The sequence below is a fragment of the Thamnophis sirtalis genome, unplaced genomic scaffold, assembly GCF_051295495.1.
Source record: "Thamnophis sirtalis isolate CommonGarterSnake01/CBP01778 unplaced genomic scaffold, rThaSir2_p1.2 scaffold_5, whole genome shotgun sequence".
Classification (NCBI taxonomy): domain Eukaryota; kingdom Metazoa; phylum Chordata; class Lepidosauria; order Squamata; family Natricidae; genus Thamnophis; species Thamnophis sirtalis.
In genome coordinates this window covers 104,442,517-104,457,452 of record NW_028261385.1, presented here as the reverse complement: position 1 = coordinate 104,457,452, position 14,936 = coordinate 104,442,517, and the positions used below count along the sequence as shown (strand labels likewise).

The 14,936-nt window shown below is 35.4% G+C and overlaps 1 protein-coding gene across 9 annotated transcripts in view; it reads right to left on the bottom strand.

Moving 5' to 3' along the window:
- The window catches only part of REST (RE1 silencing transcription factor), a 55,314-nt gene that overhangs the window by 30,399 nt on the left and 9,979 nt on the right, over positions 1 to 14,936 (bottom strand). For 2 of the 9 annotated variants that reach the window (XM_087716391.1, XM_087716393.1), the window contains exon 4: positions 11,742 to 13,259. In XM_087716391.1, coding sequence (XP_087572517.1) covers positions 11,742 to 13,259 — 1,518 coding nt within the window. Of the gene's footprint in view, positions 1 to 6,668; positions 13,260 to 14,936 lie in introns of those variants that run through there. The other 7 variants (XM_014068795.2, XM_014068794.2, XR_015696769.1 and 4 more) reach the window with 6 other exon arrangements.

The following is a 14,936-nucleotide window of genomic DNA, read 5'->3' as shown; positions in this document are numbered from 1 at the left end:
GAGGAGGCGTGGTTTGAAAATTTTACATACTCAGTCTCAAGGCTAGAGGGCTAAGTTAACCCATGATTGGATTCCCTGAGCAGCACACAGGAGAACAAGCCTGGATTAAAACTATTGTGTTATCCTTTTCTCTTTAATTTTGTTTCTTTCTATGGATGGAATTTTTACAAATGCCTCATACTTTTAAATTGGACTGGTCTTTTTTTTCCTTCTATTTTTTCCCATTTTTGTATTTGTGGATTAAAAATCTCTTTCCTCTCAAGGCTTGGCTGGCTCATAACTTTTAAACATTTTTTTCTCCCTTCTTGAGCTCAGAGATTAAAGAGAGAGGTAAAAGCAGAAGAAAAAGAAGTAACACTGCCATCTAGAAGCTGCAGGCTTGGTAACATCTGATTTTACAAGGCTATTGGCTCTGTTTACTGAAAGTGGAAAGCACGTTTTGTTTATACAGGTGCTCTTTTGGAGTAAAGAGAAAACCTTGAAAGATTACAGTGAATTTGTTTGCAACCTAGCAAAAAGCCTTGGATGTCTTAGTGGCAATGTTTACAACCTGGAAAAATGGCCTAACATGAAGAAAACGAATTAACATTACAAATAGTTATGCTAGAAATTCAAAAAGTACTAATAAGCACAAAGATAATTGAAAAGAGATTTGAGATTATAGAACAAAATACAGAAATAATGGAGGGAAGAGTTGAGAATACTTACAAAACAATGATGAAATTTGAGGACAGAGTTCAAAAAATTGCAGAGAAATATGAAGAAAGTGATAAGAAAATTGTTGACACTGACAGCAAACTGAGAGTGGAGGGAAATGATACATGTGAAATACTGGAAGGAGAGATCAATGAACTGGAACTCTATCTCAGACTTCAAAACATAGATGAAGAAAGTGGAGACAATTTGGCAGAAACAATGAGAGTAATTTTGGCAGAAGCACCAGTGATAACTAAAGGCAAGCTGATGGAAGGAACAGATGGAGAGTTTCGAATCTCTATAAGATATGGAATGAAAAACAAGTTACCAAGAGAAATCCACATAAGACTTAGAAGAAAACACTTAGAATACAGATTCTACAAATGGCAAGAGATATTGGATTGCACTACTACTGGAAGGATACAGGATGATGAAATGAAGTGTCACGATAAAATTAAGTTAAACTTAAACTTTGAGTATAATGTATAAGACAAAGTAATAATAGTTATAGTCAAATAAATGATTAACAATGATAACAATACATTTATATATACTAGATTGATAATATGAAATTTTATATAAATTGCAAATGGGACTATGGAGATGGTGTTGGAAAGCTTTTTTTATAAAAGACAAACAATTCTATATAGAATAGAATATAAAGATATAATAGCATTGGATGATTTTAGGATGATGTAATGAAACGCCATAATATAAATTTACTTTAAATTTAGTATGCTGTATAAAAAGGATGTAATAATAGCTATACTCAATGAGTGTTTGATGGTCATGGTGATTGTGTGTGTGTGTGTGTGTGTGTGTGTGTGTGTGTGTGTGTGTGTGTGTGTTGGATTGATGATACTAATAATGGAAAAAACATGGAATTGAAAATTATTAGAGAATGTTACCAATGCTAAAATAATAGAATGACTTAGAATAGGACATAAAATACTTCATTATTGGATATATTGAAGATGATATAATGAATTATTATAATACAAATGAATCCATATTTAGAATATCTTGTTTAAAATGAAGAAAAAATAGTGATTATTAAAGAAATGAGGTACTATAATAATAATAATAATAATAATAATAATAATAATAATAATAATAATGTATACAAATATATTTGATTGACAATATGTGACCTTAGATAAAGTTTAAGTGATGACTATGGAAAGGACACACAAAAACTTTGTAACCAATCGACACACTGTACATAATTGAAGATATTTTTATGTTACATATCTCATTTATGTTTGTTTAAAAATAAAAAAAATCTTTAAAAAAATTAAAAGTATGGAGAATATAACCATTTCTCATATAATAATGATAAAAAAAAATATTGGGGACGATGTGGCAAATCTAAGCTCAGATATTGATCTTATTGCTGAGACAGTTTTTAACATGTCAATGAAAATTATGCTGGGAGATAAGAAGGGATGGTATATATGAAGTGGAAATATGAGCAGTGCTCAACTATTCATATTGTAACTATTTTTAATTTATTTTTATCCTGCCTATTTATACAAATAACTAAAGGCAGAGAACATATCCAACACACTTTCCTTCTTCTATTTTCCCTACACAATAAATAGCCCTGTGAGGTGGGTTGGGCTGAGACATGGTGACTGGCCCAAAGTCACCCAGTTGGTTTTTATGGCTGAGGCAGGACTTGAACTTAAGAGTCTCCTGCTTTCTAGCCAGGTGCCTATGATCAAACTGTAACATTTAAGTACTTAGGATCATCAGAAAACAGGCTGCACTGTTATTGATCATACAATATGTGAATTTAATCAATCTAAACACAGTAGCTTTACTGTTGATTACAGAGGTGTGTGCTGCCTGATAAGACAGAAATTGTGCTGCATACCTTTAATTTAGAGAGTTCTAAAATCACTAGCTGAACTTTAACATACATATTGTGACTGCACAAGAATCTAGTTCAGATTTGTTTAATGACAAGACCTATTTCTAATGGTTCCACCACAAAATCGCGGAGGACAAAATCGCGCTCGACGAAAGCGCGCATTTGACGTCATCACAGCGCGACGAAAACATCGTGCTGTGATCGAAAAATGTAAAAATAAAGCTAAAACCTTACCCTAACCCCCCCCAAACCTAACCCTAAACCTAACCCTTAACCTAACCCTAAATCTAACCCTAAACCTAACCGTTAACGTAACGAAAAACCTAACGCTAACCCTTAACCTAACGCTAAACCTAACGCTAACGCTCTAAACCTGACCCTAACCCTTAACCTAACCCTAACCCTTAACCTAACCCTTACCTTTATGTGAATCGGCTTGCTTTAATTTTAATTTTATTTCAATTTTTAATTTTTTTCGTCGCGCTGTGATGACGTCACATGCGGGCTTTCGTCGAGCGCGATTTTGTCCTCCGCGCTTTTGACGGGTCACGATTTCTAATGGGATCTTCGATTCCTTAAAGCTTAGAAAACATGTATGAAAATCTATAAGAAATCCTTATTCAGATACTGTGATGCCCACAAAGATCAGAATAATGCAAACAATGGTATTCTTTGTGACACTCTATGGAGGCAAAAGATGAACTTTGGTGAAACAGGGCAGGAAGATCCTTGACACTTTTGAACTTTGGTGTGGAGAAAATTCCTGAGAATACATCAGACAGCCAAGAAAACAAACAAATGGATCATCAGACAAATCTCACTCAAGGCACAAATAGCAAAGCTCAAATTATTCTACTTCAGACATATTGTGCGAAGATAGAAAAGGCTGTAATGCTAGGAAAGCTGGAAGGATACAGAAGAGGACAACTGGCAGCAAGATGATTGACACAGTTATGAGTATATGCTTAGAAGACCAGATAGAAAGAAAATCTATGTAATTGCTAAGAGCTAACAAAAACTTAATGGCGCATAATCAAATCCCAAAGGCAACCTTAGAAAACACAAAAAATCCTGAAGAACACTACGAGGAAGCAGTCCTTCAGATCCAAATAATGCTTTTTTCACTACATATAATTTTGAATAGAACTATAACATAATTTTGAATAGAATGGTAAGATAAAAAAGTTAACAATTTAAAATGAAATTATGCAAAATGAGCAAATGTGTTATATTTACATAATGTATCAATTCATAGAAACCAAGGTGTCGCTTTGAACAATAGCACTGGATATGAAAATATGCCGGATTCCTCTACTAGCAAAAAATTATTAGAACCAGGAGTAGAGGGAATGTACCCATACAATAGTTACTTAAATACAACGAAATTGGTTGAAGAGCTAGTGTGAGAAAGAGAAGGATTACAATACACAAGATGATTTCAAAGATACACAACAAGAAGGTTTAAACTGGTCCTTCTGGTAGTCTGGTAAATTAATTTAGTCCTCCCTCAACAGAGGGGGAGGTATAAAACACCACTTATCTCCAGCCTATAATAGCCTTTGCAGCAGTTCCAAGATTCCACAACCAATTGCACTTTGATTCAGGTGACAGTGGAGCACAGGTAAATCCCTAAGTGGCCTCAACAGAGAGCAGAAGAGTGCTAATGACCAGATGACTGCAAAGAAATACAATACATGCAGCCACCGCCACCCTCCCCTCCCTCCATATCCTTCCATCCTCCCCAACATCAGAACTGACGAAGCTTCTTGGATGAGATGCAAAATGTTTTCTTCTTCCTCAAGGAAAAAACAGTCCAGTTGCCTTTGGAAGGAAAAAGCACCATCAAGGCAACTATGACCTGGATGACAGAATTTTCACAAACATTTGCCAATTCAGTTATTGGTAAGTACATCTATGTACGCAAGGTTGATGGCAATACCAACAAACCCCCAAAATATTTACTAACATGGCACCTTGATCACAACTCAGGATGACACAGAATTCACTACAGGTAGTCCTCGAGTTACCACCCCCATCTGAGCCCAAAATTTATGTTCCTAAGTAAAACATTTGTTAAATGAGTTTGCCCCATTTTACGACTATTCTTTACACAGTTGTTAAGTGAATCATTGCATTTGTTAAGTTAGTAACACATTTAGTAATGGCTTACCCATTGACTTTGCTTGTCAGAAGTTTGCAAAAGCCAATCATGTGACCTTGGGTTACTGCAACTGTCATATATATGAACCAGTTGCCAGACATCTGAATTTTGATCATCTGAACATAGGGATATTGCAATGGTCATAACTATGAAAAACAGTCATGTCACTTTTTTCAGAGCCATTGTAACTTTGAATGGTCACTAAATGAACTATTGTAAGTCAAGGACTATTTGTATTAGAAATTATTACTGTTTAGCAATCACTAATTGTATTAACCCTAGTGTTGCAAACTTGAGTGGACTCTGCTTCAAAATTGTTGCATCCTTCCACTTCAATTTGGAATAGTAGAGAGCAGTTTGGTCTAATGGATAGGAGGAGGTCATGAGTTCAAATTCCACCTTAGGCTTGAGAAGTGACTTTGGGCCAGCCATCTCTGTTGTCAGGTGCAAGTAACCAGCAACAGGAGTTGAGTTCAAAGCACTAGAAGTTTACTTCATGCTACCTTTGCATAAGAATCTGATCAGTAAGGCTCCAATCCTATAGATATATATTGGATATGAATAAGGAAGATCCATCTGAGTATGTCTCCAAAATAAACTTAGTATTGTACATACGTTGCTTTAAAATGTTATTTTCATCTATTGGTATTTTGTTTCTTCAATATCCTTTAATTTTTAATTTCCCCTTTCAAAAGCTACATTTTTTTAAATTTTTTTTTCCACACAGTGGGAGAAATCTATCTTGCTGCCATTCTTTTCCAGAGCTCCCCTCCCATCAGGCTATTCTGGGGAGTTCTTTAGCCTTTTGGAGAACATACTAAGTGAATAGGAAGAGCTATGGAGAGGACAATTATCTCTCTTTCAGGTTCTATGGAACAAAGATTATTGGATTTCATTCTATAATTTTCTTTCTGAAACTCCTCTGAGACCATTAATGTTTTCTCCTCTGAGATTATTTTAAGAGAACTAAGATGTAAAAACAGTAGCATTTATTAGAACAGGTAGACCTTGCCTAACTACCACAATTGGGACCGGAATCTCAATTATTGAGCAAAATGACCACTATTTCCAACAACCTCAATTTCTGAACTCCCAGTTTTCTCAAGTAGTTAAGCAGATGGAGTCCCAGATAAGAAGTGTGGGGTGGGGAAAACTCTGGGAGGCTCAGCACTGGCCATGCATGAGTGTCTCTCCATTCAGGAGCTGAAAATTCTCCTTGCTGAAATCCAAGGAGGAGTTTCAGCCCCTGCACAGAGACACACACACATACTTCATAAACACCCAAATCTCAATTCTATGAAAGGAAGTGAAATAGCTATAACTTTGAGTAAGTTCCTTTGTTTGCTACCTTCATAATTTTGAATGGATGTTATGATTACGAAGAACTCAACAAGCTACCAATCTAAGCATATGTGTTAATTATATAATTTATAACAGAATAGGTCATATAATCGTAAAATCTTTGAAAAAGGATAAACATGAAATATAAAGATAAGACTTACCTGTCTCAATTATTTTAATAAAAGTAAAACCTTGCTCCCTCAATACCAGAAAAATAACGAAGAAATTCTGACTCAGCTAAGTGAAAAATACTGCAGTACCCTCTTGTTAATTATCATCCACCCAGCATAGGTTTTGCCATACAACCCCTTCCTCCCCAATAAATTAAGTGCCAAAAGGTTATTTAACAACCATTCTGTTCTACATCAAGTGTATTGCAATCTGGTGTATTGCAGGTCAGGGATCCATTGCCCATTTAAATGTGTATTTAAATTGTGATTTGACTTGGCCAATCTGCAATTACCCTTGATTTTCTTCCATTTTGGTCTATATCAAAATGTCTCCTCATCACTAATGAAGATCTTCATACCATGAACTCATACATAATAGGCATTTGTAACACATGAATGAATAAAAGACAAATTATCACTATGCATATTCCTTAATAAAGTTTATTGCCTTATAACTATGCTTGGGAAAATACACTCAAGGGTTAATATGCAATTCAGTTTAACACTTTATAATTTGAACAAAGACTTGTACATAGTTTAGGTAAATAAAAAACCAAGGACATGTGATCTGTTCTGATTTTACATCTATTACAAATGTATAAAAGCACTTCATGCACTACAGTAGATAGCAAGCACGAACAAATTACCTTTGGTTTAAATTGAGATAATAATACAAGTATTGCACTGTTAAAAGCATCAAACACGGTGCAACCAAACATAAAACATTTCAGTGCCAGCTTACAAAAGAGTTATTTAGCTAGTGTGATTTGAAATTTAGGTGAAAAATTGTATATTCATTGAAACAATTCCTGAACCTACTTGGATATCAATACTGTACCTCAGCATGTTAGCTACATAGTGAAGATTCAATAAATTTAAATTAACTTCTGTTTACAACTCATCAGCAAAACATATTATATATATACTGAAATTATTAATGCTGTGCATAAACTGACCTGTCAGTTTGCCTATAACAAGAATTGAAAGATCTAGGTCACAGGTGGCCCTTTACCACACTGAGATTACACCACTGAAATTCAGCTGAGAATGGCCAATTTTCAGTTGTGTAATTTTTAAAATTTGTATCCCCCTCCCCACTATGTTAGAATAACAATAGAAACAGGAGGTCTCAGAGAAGCAAATTATTCATTAAAAAAAAACAGTCCAAAGCAGCCTCAAATCACACAGGCATAATATGGCAGAAAGTTTTTAAACCACTAGGGGAAAGAGTGAAAACTGGAGCAATTTACCACTGTGAAGCCTCCTGCTCCCATTCTCTCTTAGATCTCCCCCAAAAGGCTTTAAATGGATTGAAAAATAATGTTGATTCCAGTGACATCTATGAATCATTGGAAAGTATCCTTCTTCCTTCAGCTGGCTGTGGATATGAATTGTAGTCCTCAGACTAAACAGGGTTGACACTCTTGTCTTATGTATAAATCAAGCTCCAGATAGCAGCAGTCTTCAGTTGTATTGCAAGCTCCTAAATATTCTTTAATTTACTTGTAGAATTTAGTTCAAGTATTTGTTTCCAAATACTAACAGTGCTACTAACTATAGTGCTCAACATGACAGATTAATAAAGAATATGTCAAGTTGAGAGGTTGCAATAAGCACTGCTGCTAAAAGAAGCCTTCTTTTAGTAAGAAGCTGGGAAAATATCCAAATTCTTATAATCTTAATGTTCAATTTAAGAAATAACTACCTTAAGCAAACATAGATTATGTTATATATACTTTTAACCCTAATTTATTCATCCATTAGCTACATCTAACATGAAGATAGGAGTGACAGTCCATGGTTTACTGGCATACTTTAAAACATGTAATTCTGTCTTCTAAACAGACAACACTTAATAATATATTGGGATTTATGATAGTTATAAAGCCAATAAATCTCGGGACACATCATAATATCACTGGCATATTTGTTCATTTAACACTTCATTCCTTTGCATTCTCATGCTCAAGAATTCAGGCACTATTTTTGAATCCCTTCTACTGTGAAACCTTTATCTCTAATAATTTTCTAGTACCTATTTCAAGTCATATATCATTTTAATACATCAAGTTATCTGATGTGATTAACACTATTACTACATATCTGCCTTTTTTTCTCCAACCAACTTGGTTTTAAAAAAAATTGCAAGAAATGTAGACCAAGGCCACAAAGGCTCTTACAAAATGGAAGCATCTCTCTTAAAATAGGAAGACATTTTTAAAAAGTCCACAGAGAAATGGAGTTTCCGGTCTCTGTCCAACCCTCATATAAAACAATATTTTACATCCGTCAACAGAACTGTGAATAATGCTACTTTAGCTAACTGGTTAGGAAGACATTTCCGCAATGTTTAATGGATCAACATAAATATAGTTGCAACTTGATTCTCAGTTGACAATGATTGTCACAGCGAAGTAAGTTTTGACATAGTTTTCCACACACAAATAACTAATATTACACAATTTGTTTTTGTCCTAAAGGGTTTTTCTCCCTCAGATCTTTGGCCTCTATTGCAAATCTGCCATCCACCCTACCACAAAAGTGTTAGGTTTCTCAATTCAGTCTAATTATGTTGAAACAACTATAAACATTTCCAAGAGAAAAGAGAAGGGAATACGGAAAAATTAAATATAATCCAAACTATAATGCAAGATCAGCTTTCAAGGGGAAAAATTAAATACTATAGTTTGTTTCAATATTTCTGAAGCAGCAAATAAGTCTCTTGAGAGCCATCTGGAGATATAATCAAGAGATTCTCATGCACACACATTAAAACACGAGTCAACACAATTCAAGAATACAGTAATAGGGCTTCGCAGCAGATTGTGGATTTGACGATACAAGTTTTCATGTCTGCTAATTTGCTGCATTGGGAAGCACACTTACACCTATAACTTTACAAAAGCAAAAATTATTTGAAAATGAACAAAAATGAAAGGTTGCATGCTCAGTTTTGCGATCTGTAGCTTTTCATTGTGTTTTCGGAAAGTTCAAGCAAATGTTAACTATTAATAAAGTCTTTAAAATAAAGTTGTGCTTCTCTTCCTGTGCCTGAACATTTATTCTTCAGATGTCTGATCATTTCAATTTTTCTTTAAGTGAATTATAAAAAGGAACAGGATGCTTAGAACTTGATTTAATGGAAATGGAAATTTTTACAACTGACATTTTCAAGGTTTGTTGCTTATCAGGATTTTTCTGATTTATGAACTTTGAAATGAGCAATTTCATTCTATCAAGGCAATGTCACCTAACAGAGTATAATTAACATTCATTGAAATAAATGCACATTGGGAAAAATCATAATGTAATGTGAGCTATGGTCCAAGCCATTCCTTTTTGTATTAATTAATTATGCAATACAGTGGATATTTCACTTACAATGCCCAGCAATGTCTTAAAATCAAATAAGTATCTCTATTAATACTTTTAAGTTCACCAAGAAAAGTCTCACATAAGCCCCTCTAAAAGAAATGGGTGACAAACAAATCCCAATGTATGTTGTACTTATTTTAATTTTCCCCCAGCAGTGGGTATGACAAAAATATTTATAATGCAAAAAGTAGAAGTATTATTAAAAAAGAATATATACAAATAATAATGGACTGGATCCATAATGTTTCTAATGAAGAAAGCTCTTTTAAATGGAAACTTATATAGGGATTTAAGTTTAAATAGCCTTTTAAAGAGAAGGATAAGTTCTGAATTACATTAGACAGCCCCCCCTATAAAGACATTATGCACAATTCTAAGAGTGCAACTCTTAACAGTTAAATCAGAAATGTACAGAAATATTTGTCCAAAATGATATAATTAAAAGTATTAAAGCAATTTTATAGATTATCAACCAACATAGAATCAGAAAGTTATAGTCCAAAGAAGCAAATAATACTGGCCATGATAAGCAACAAATCTGAATGTGTCAACATTAAGGGGAGAAATTGATTTAACAAAACTAAACATGCATATATAAAATGTACATTTACAACAAAAATACTAAACTCCTAAAGACTTAAACTGCATAGGTAAAGATAAAACAATAATGTGCAACATTTTTCTCATCTTAAAGCACAAAAGGAAATGACCTTGTTTTAAAGAAGTATTTACCAAATTATGGATTCACCAATCAATAGATGGAAAGAACTTCAAGATTTTGGCTTGCTGATCATGATTGGGGGACCTGAAATGTATATGCAAATTAAAAATACGTTCATGAATATATTTTTTTACTGCTAGTGAACCTCATTTTATTTCCAAAAGTGCTCTTTTTACAAAATAAGCTATTGTGTTTCTTGTACAGCTGAGTTTTTTAAGCACTCATCCTACTAACACATTAAGATAAACAAGAACCAAAACAGATTCTATTAGGAGCATCAAAGTTATTTTTTTTATTTCTAAGATTCCATTTATAAAACAACTTTGTTAGCAAAGATGGCCTGTGTACTTGGCAAATTTTCAAGGAGTTATTAACCATGGACAAACAGCCTCAGGATTTTTTATCCAAAATTCATACTCACCTTTTTAAGGAAGAGGTTCTGCATGGAATAAGCTGTTAATGTATTAAAATCGGTGGTTCCAACATCCCCACTTGGGAACTGGCAAGTACTTTAATAATCAGAGAACACTTGAACATATAGAATGTCCTCAAACAATTGTTCTTATCCATGTAGTTCTCATGTTCACCTATTGCAATGGCACAGAACTGCATGACAATAAAATAATTCCATATTGTGGCAAGTGTGCATAAATGGGATTCAAGAAGGAGTTCTAGACTAGGTGATCAGAAATATAGCACATTGAAGTAAACTCTGAATAATATTTTATTTTCTCCAATTATTAAGGGAAAGAATACTTTTTCAGGTTAAACTTTCTCCTTGCAATTTGTTAAATGGACAGGCACAGCCTTGGGACTTAATCAACTGGTACCATCTACAATTCAAGCTCTATGGAAATAAACAGACCTCTGCAAGAACATGACAGTGGCTTTGCATACCCATGAACGTTCCCCTGGGCTGTTCATTCCTAAACCTATGAAGTTGTACATATAAATGTGTTGCAAATCAACAGAAACATGCAAGTGATTCAAGGACTCTCTCTCAAGGACTTTTGTCAGCTTTGTAAGCCACAACATTTCATATCCCATTTGGCTTCTCTAATCAAAGAGAAACATATAGTTAATTAGTTCAACTTTTCTTCAAAGGTTGGGGGAAATAACCAACCAACAACTTAATAGTAAAAGCAAACTGAGCTTAAGCAAAGATTCTACAAGAACTGTACCTAAGCTCTAGAAGATTTTACAAAAAAGGAATAAATTGTCATTAAACTGTGTTTGGTTAAACTTGCTCCTTTGTTGCCTTCTCAAGATAATATACATTTACCAAATGTCGATTCAGATGCTTACTGTATTCACCCTTTTTTTTAAATGACCGGTCACAAAATATACACACATAGTTCTCCTTTGTAGGCTTAGCCTCTGCTACTTCTTGGGATGATTTCTGACCTGTTTTTTCTTGGGCCGTCCGAGCACCATTTAATCCAGAATCATCACTGCCTTCTGATATGTTGTCACTTATATCGCTGCCATCATGACTATGGATACCTTCATCCTCTTCCACATCCTGATTTTCATTCACTATTGTGCCACTTGGTGATGATGAAGCCAAATCTGCTCCAGTATTGTGTTCAAGCTTTTCTGGTTCTTGGCGAGGTTGAGCTCCTGCTGGGTCTTCAGCCTGCAATTGTTTTGTAGAACAAACATCTTCTTGATGTGCTTTACTCATTATCTCTTTGTCACATGTTTGCAGTGACCGTATTTCTTGTACTAAATCTGGATCAGTCACACTTTCCATGTCACAGGTTTGTGTCATCTGAATATCTTGGCATAAATCTGGTAAAATGTCCTTTGCTTCTTTTTCCATGGTGGCATTTGAATCCACAGAACTGGTCCCAGGCATAACTGCCAGTCCTGTTTCGGTGTTATTCTCTGAAACGTCTTTTGCAATCTCCTCTTGCCCTGTAAATATTTCTTGGTTTTTCATTTCTGCTGGAATATTTATGTCTACCTGCTGTTCATGTAGCTCTTGGTGTATATTATTTTCAGGTGCAGATTGATTCTCTCCATCAATGAGAAGCACAGGTTCCTGCTCACTGGAAGAAGTATCAGATGTCTTCCTTTGTCTTTCATGGATAAGAAAACATTCTTTATGAACAGAAGCTTCATCTGAGATCTTTTTGCTATCAGAACTGTTATTGTTTTTAGTAGTTTTATTCTTCAAATGTTTCTTTTTTTTGTTTTTCTTAAGGCAAGAATTTGACTTTTTGGTCACCTCCAATTTGCTTTCATCCTGACTCTTGGGTGATAGTTTTTCAGTTTTCTTTTTCTTTCTCACTATTACATCAATATCTGTTGATAAATCTTTTGTCAATGAAATAGAGCTATTCTCTGCTTTTCTTTTTGTCTTCTTAGTTTTATTAGTTTTTTCAATTTTGACATTTTCTTCTTTTCTTTCACTAACTACTTTGCGGCTTCTTGTTGTGATCTGGCCTACACTTGCATTACTAGTTGGTTTCTTATCTTTTGACAAACTCTCTTTCTTCTCTTCCTTTACAATTCTCTCATTTTTCTTTTCATTCAACTCTTTCTTTGTTTGTTCCTGTTCTAGTTTACTCTCAGTGTTAATATCATTCTCGGAAGTGTTAACCTCATTCTTTTTAGTTCTTAATCTTACTTTTGAGACATCCATTGTGATATCACAGCAGTCTGGGTGCCTGGATTTGATATGATACTGCAAGTTACATTTCTTGGATGCAGCATATTCACAAACTGGGCAAAGGAACTGACGAGGGCTGACATGGAGTTCAACATGCTTCTTGAAATTGCTTCTGTCAGCTGTTTTGTAATCACAGTGGGGACAAGCCAATGGTTTGGGCCCATCATGAACCTGCCTTGCATGTCGAGTCACTTCATGCTGGTTTGATGCCACATAGCAGCATTGTTCACATTTGAATGGCTTCTCACCTAAAGCAAGGAAGAAGCAATTACTAACAATTACATTACAAATCACAAATTATGTACATCTACAGATTTATACAGTTCATCATGCCATTGAACTTCTTGCATTTAAGAATAATTTGATTTTCCACTTAACGTGTTCACAAAAAGCAACAAAATACAAGAAAGAAAACAACCATGCAAGAAATGATTAGACATTCCATCTACGTAATATACATACCAGATCACTCTACAGTATTATTAGCATTTGGAATCCAAACCAAACTGGTCCATTGAAAGCAGTGTAGAAAAATGGAAATTATAGATGAATAATTATCTTACACAATTATTGTACATAACCCAAAAGAAAATATACTCTCATGAAGGAATAACAGACCCCCAAACCACCCCTGGCACATAATATTGTAATATTTAGACTGTAAATCCAACCATTTGGAAATCAGTGTATCTTTCTTTAATATTCTGAGCAAAAATGATGAATAAACTGCTGCAGTTTAACTTTCATATTGCTTCAAAATGTTTGCAAAATTATGTAGCTGAGTAAATTGAATAGTCTAAATAGTTTGTGGGTTTGTCTGTGTTTTGTATTTATGCAAATTCAGTTTCCTTTAAGCATGCTTATATCACTCTTCTGGTGCTATTCTCCCAAATAGACAATAACATTCACATTCGAACAAACCAAATTGAAGGAACAATACGGAACGTTTACAATAAACTGCTACAAGTAGAACTCCATATAGATAGTCTTCAACCTACGACCACAACCGGACTGGAAATGAAGTGGTCATAAAATGAAATGTGACATGCCATCATTAAACAAGAATTGCTGGTTGTTTAGAGGGAGCCTCAGATAAATGGGGGGGGGGGGCTCCAGGGATTAGAGGAGGCCCTGGGAGACCCAAGACACACCATATGCAACTTTGGAAGGGTGTTTAGTGCAGTGCGAGTACAAGGAAGCCTGGGAAAGAAGTCACAGCCACCCCTGGAAGCCTCAGTCATCCCAGCCTGGCCCAGCAGTGTGGTGTAAAGGCTCTACATCCTGGGAAGTGCCAAATGCCCAGGAAGTGTCCACAGTGGAGTGCAAAACAGGCAGTATTCAGGATGCACCCAGGAAATATCCAATGCCCAGGAAGCTCCAACAGGGCACAGTAAAGCAGCTGTTGTCCCCCCACCCCCAAGAAGACCTTTGCTGCCCTGTATTCCACCAAGCCAACTGATCTTCACTGTCTTCTTTGTCCTGTTGCTGACAAGGCATGTCCAGCCTGGCCATTTGCTGCTGGCCTTTGTAGGCCTTCTTCCAAGGCCACTTGCACTATTCTCCAAACAGCATGCAGCATTACCGGCTCATGAATGGCATTCTTGCAAGCCTTTGGAAGGGTTCAAAACCTCAAAAGGCTACACATGATTTGGGGAAGGCCACACACCATATGGTCTCTAGAAGGCCCAGTGCAGTCAGCAGCTGCCTCACAAAGGCCAGCCCGGGCATGCTTAGTCAACAGCAGAAGCAAGAAAATGGCAAAGGTTAGCTGGGCAGCAAGAGCCACAGAATGTAGGGGGCTAAAAGAATATAGATGGGGGAAGTTGAAGCACTTCTACAGTCATAAATATGGGCAGGCTGCCAAGTTCCCATATTTTCATCACATGGCTGTAGAAGTGCTACAATGGCCCTAACCTTGGGCATAG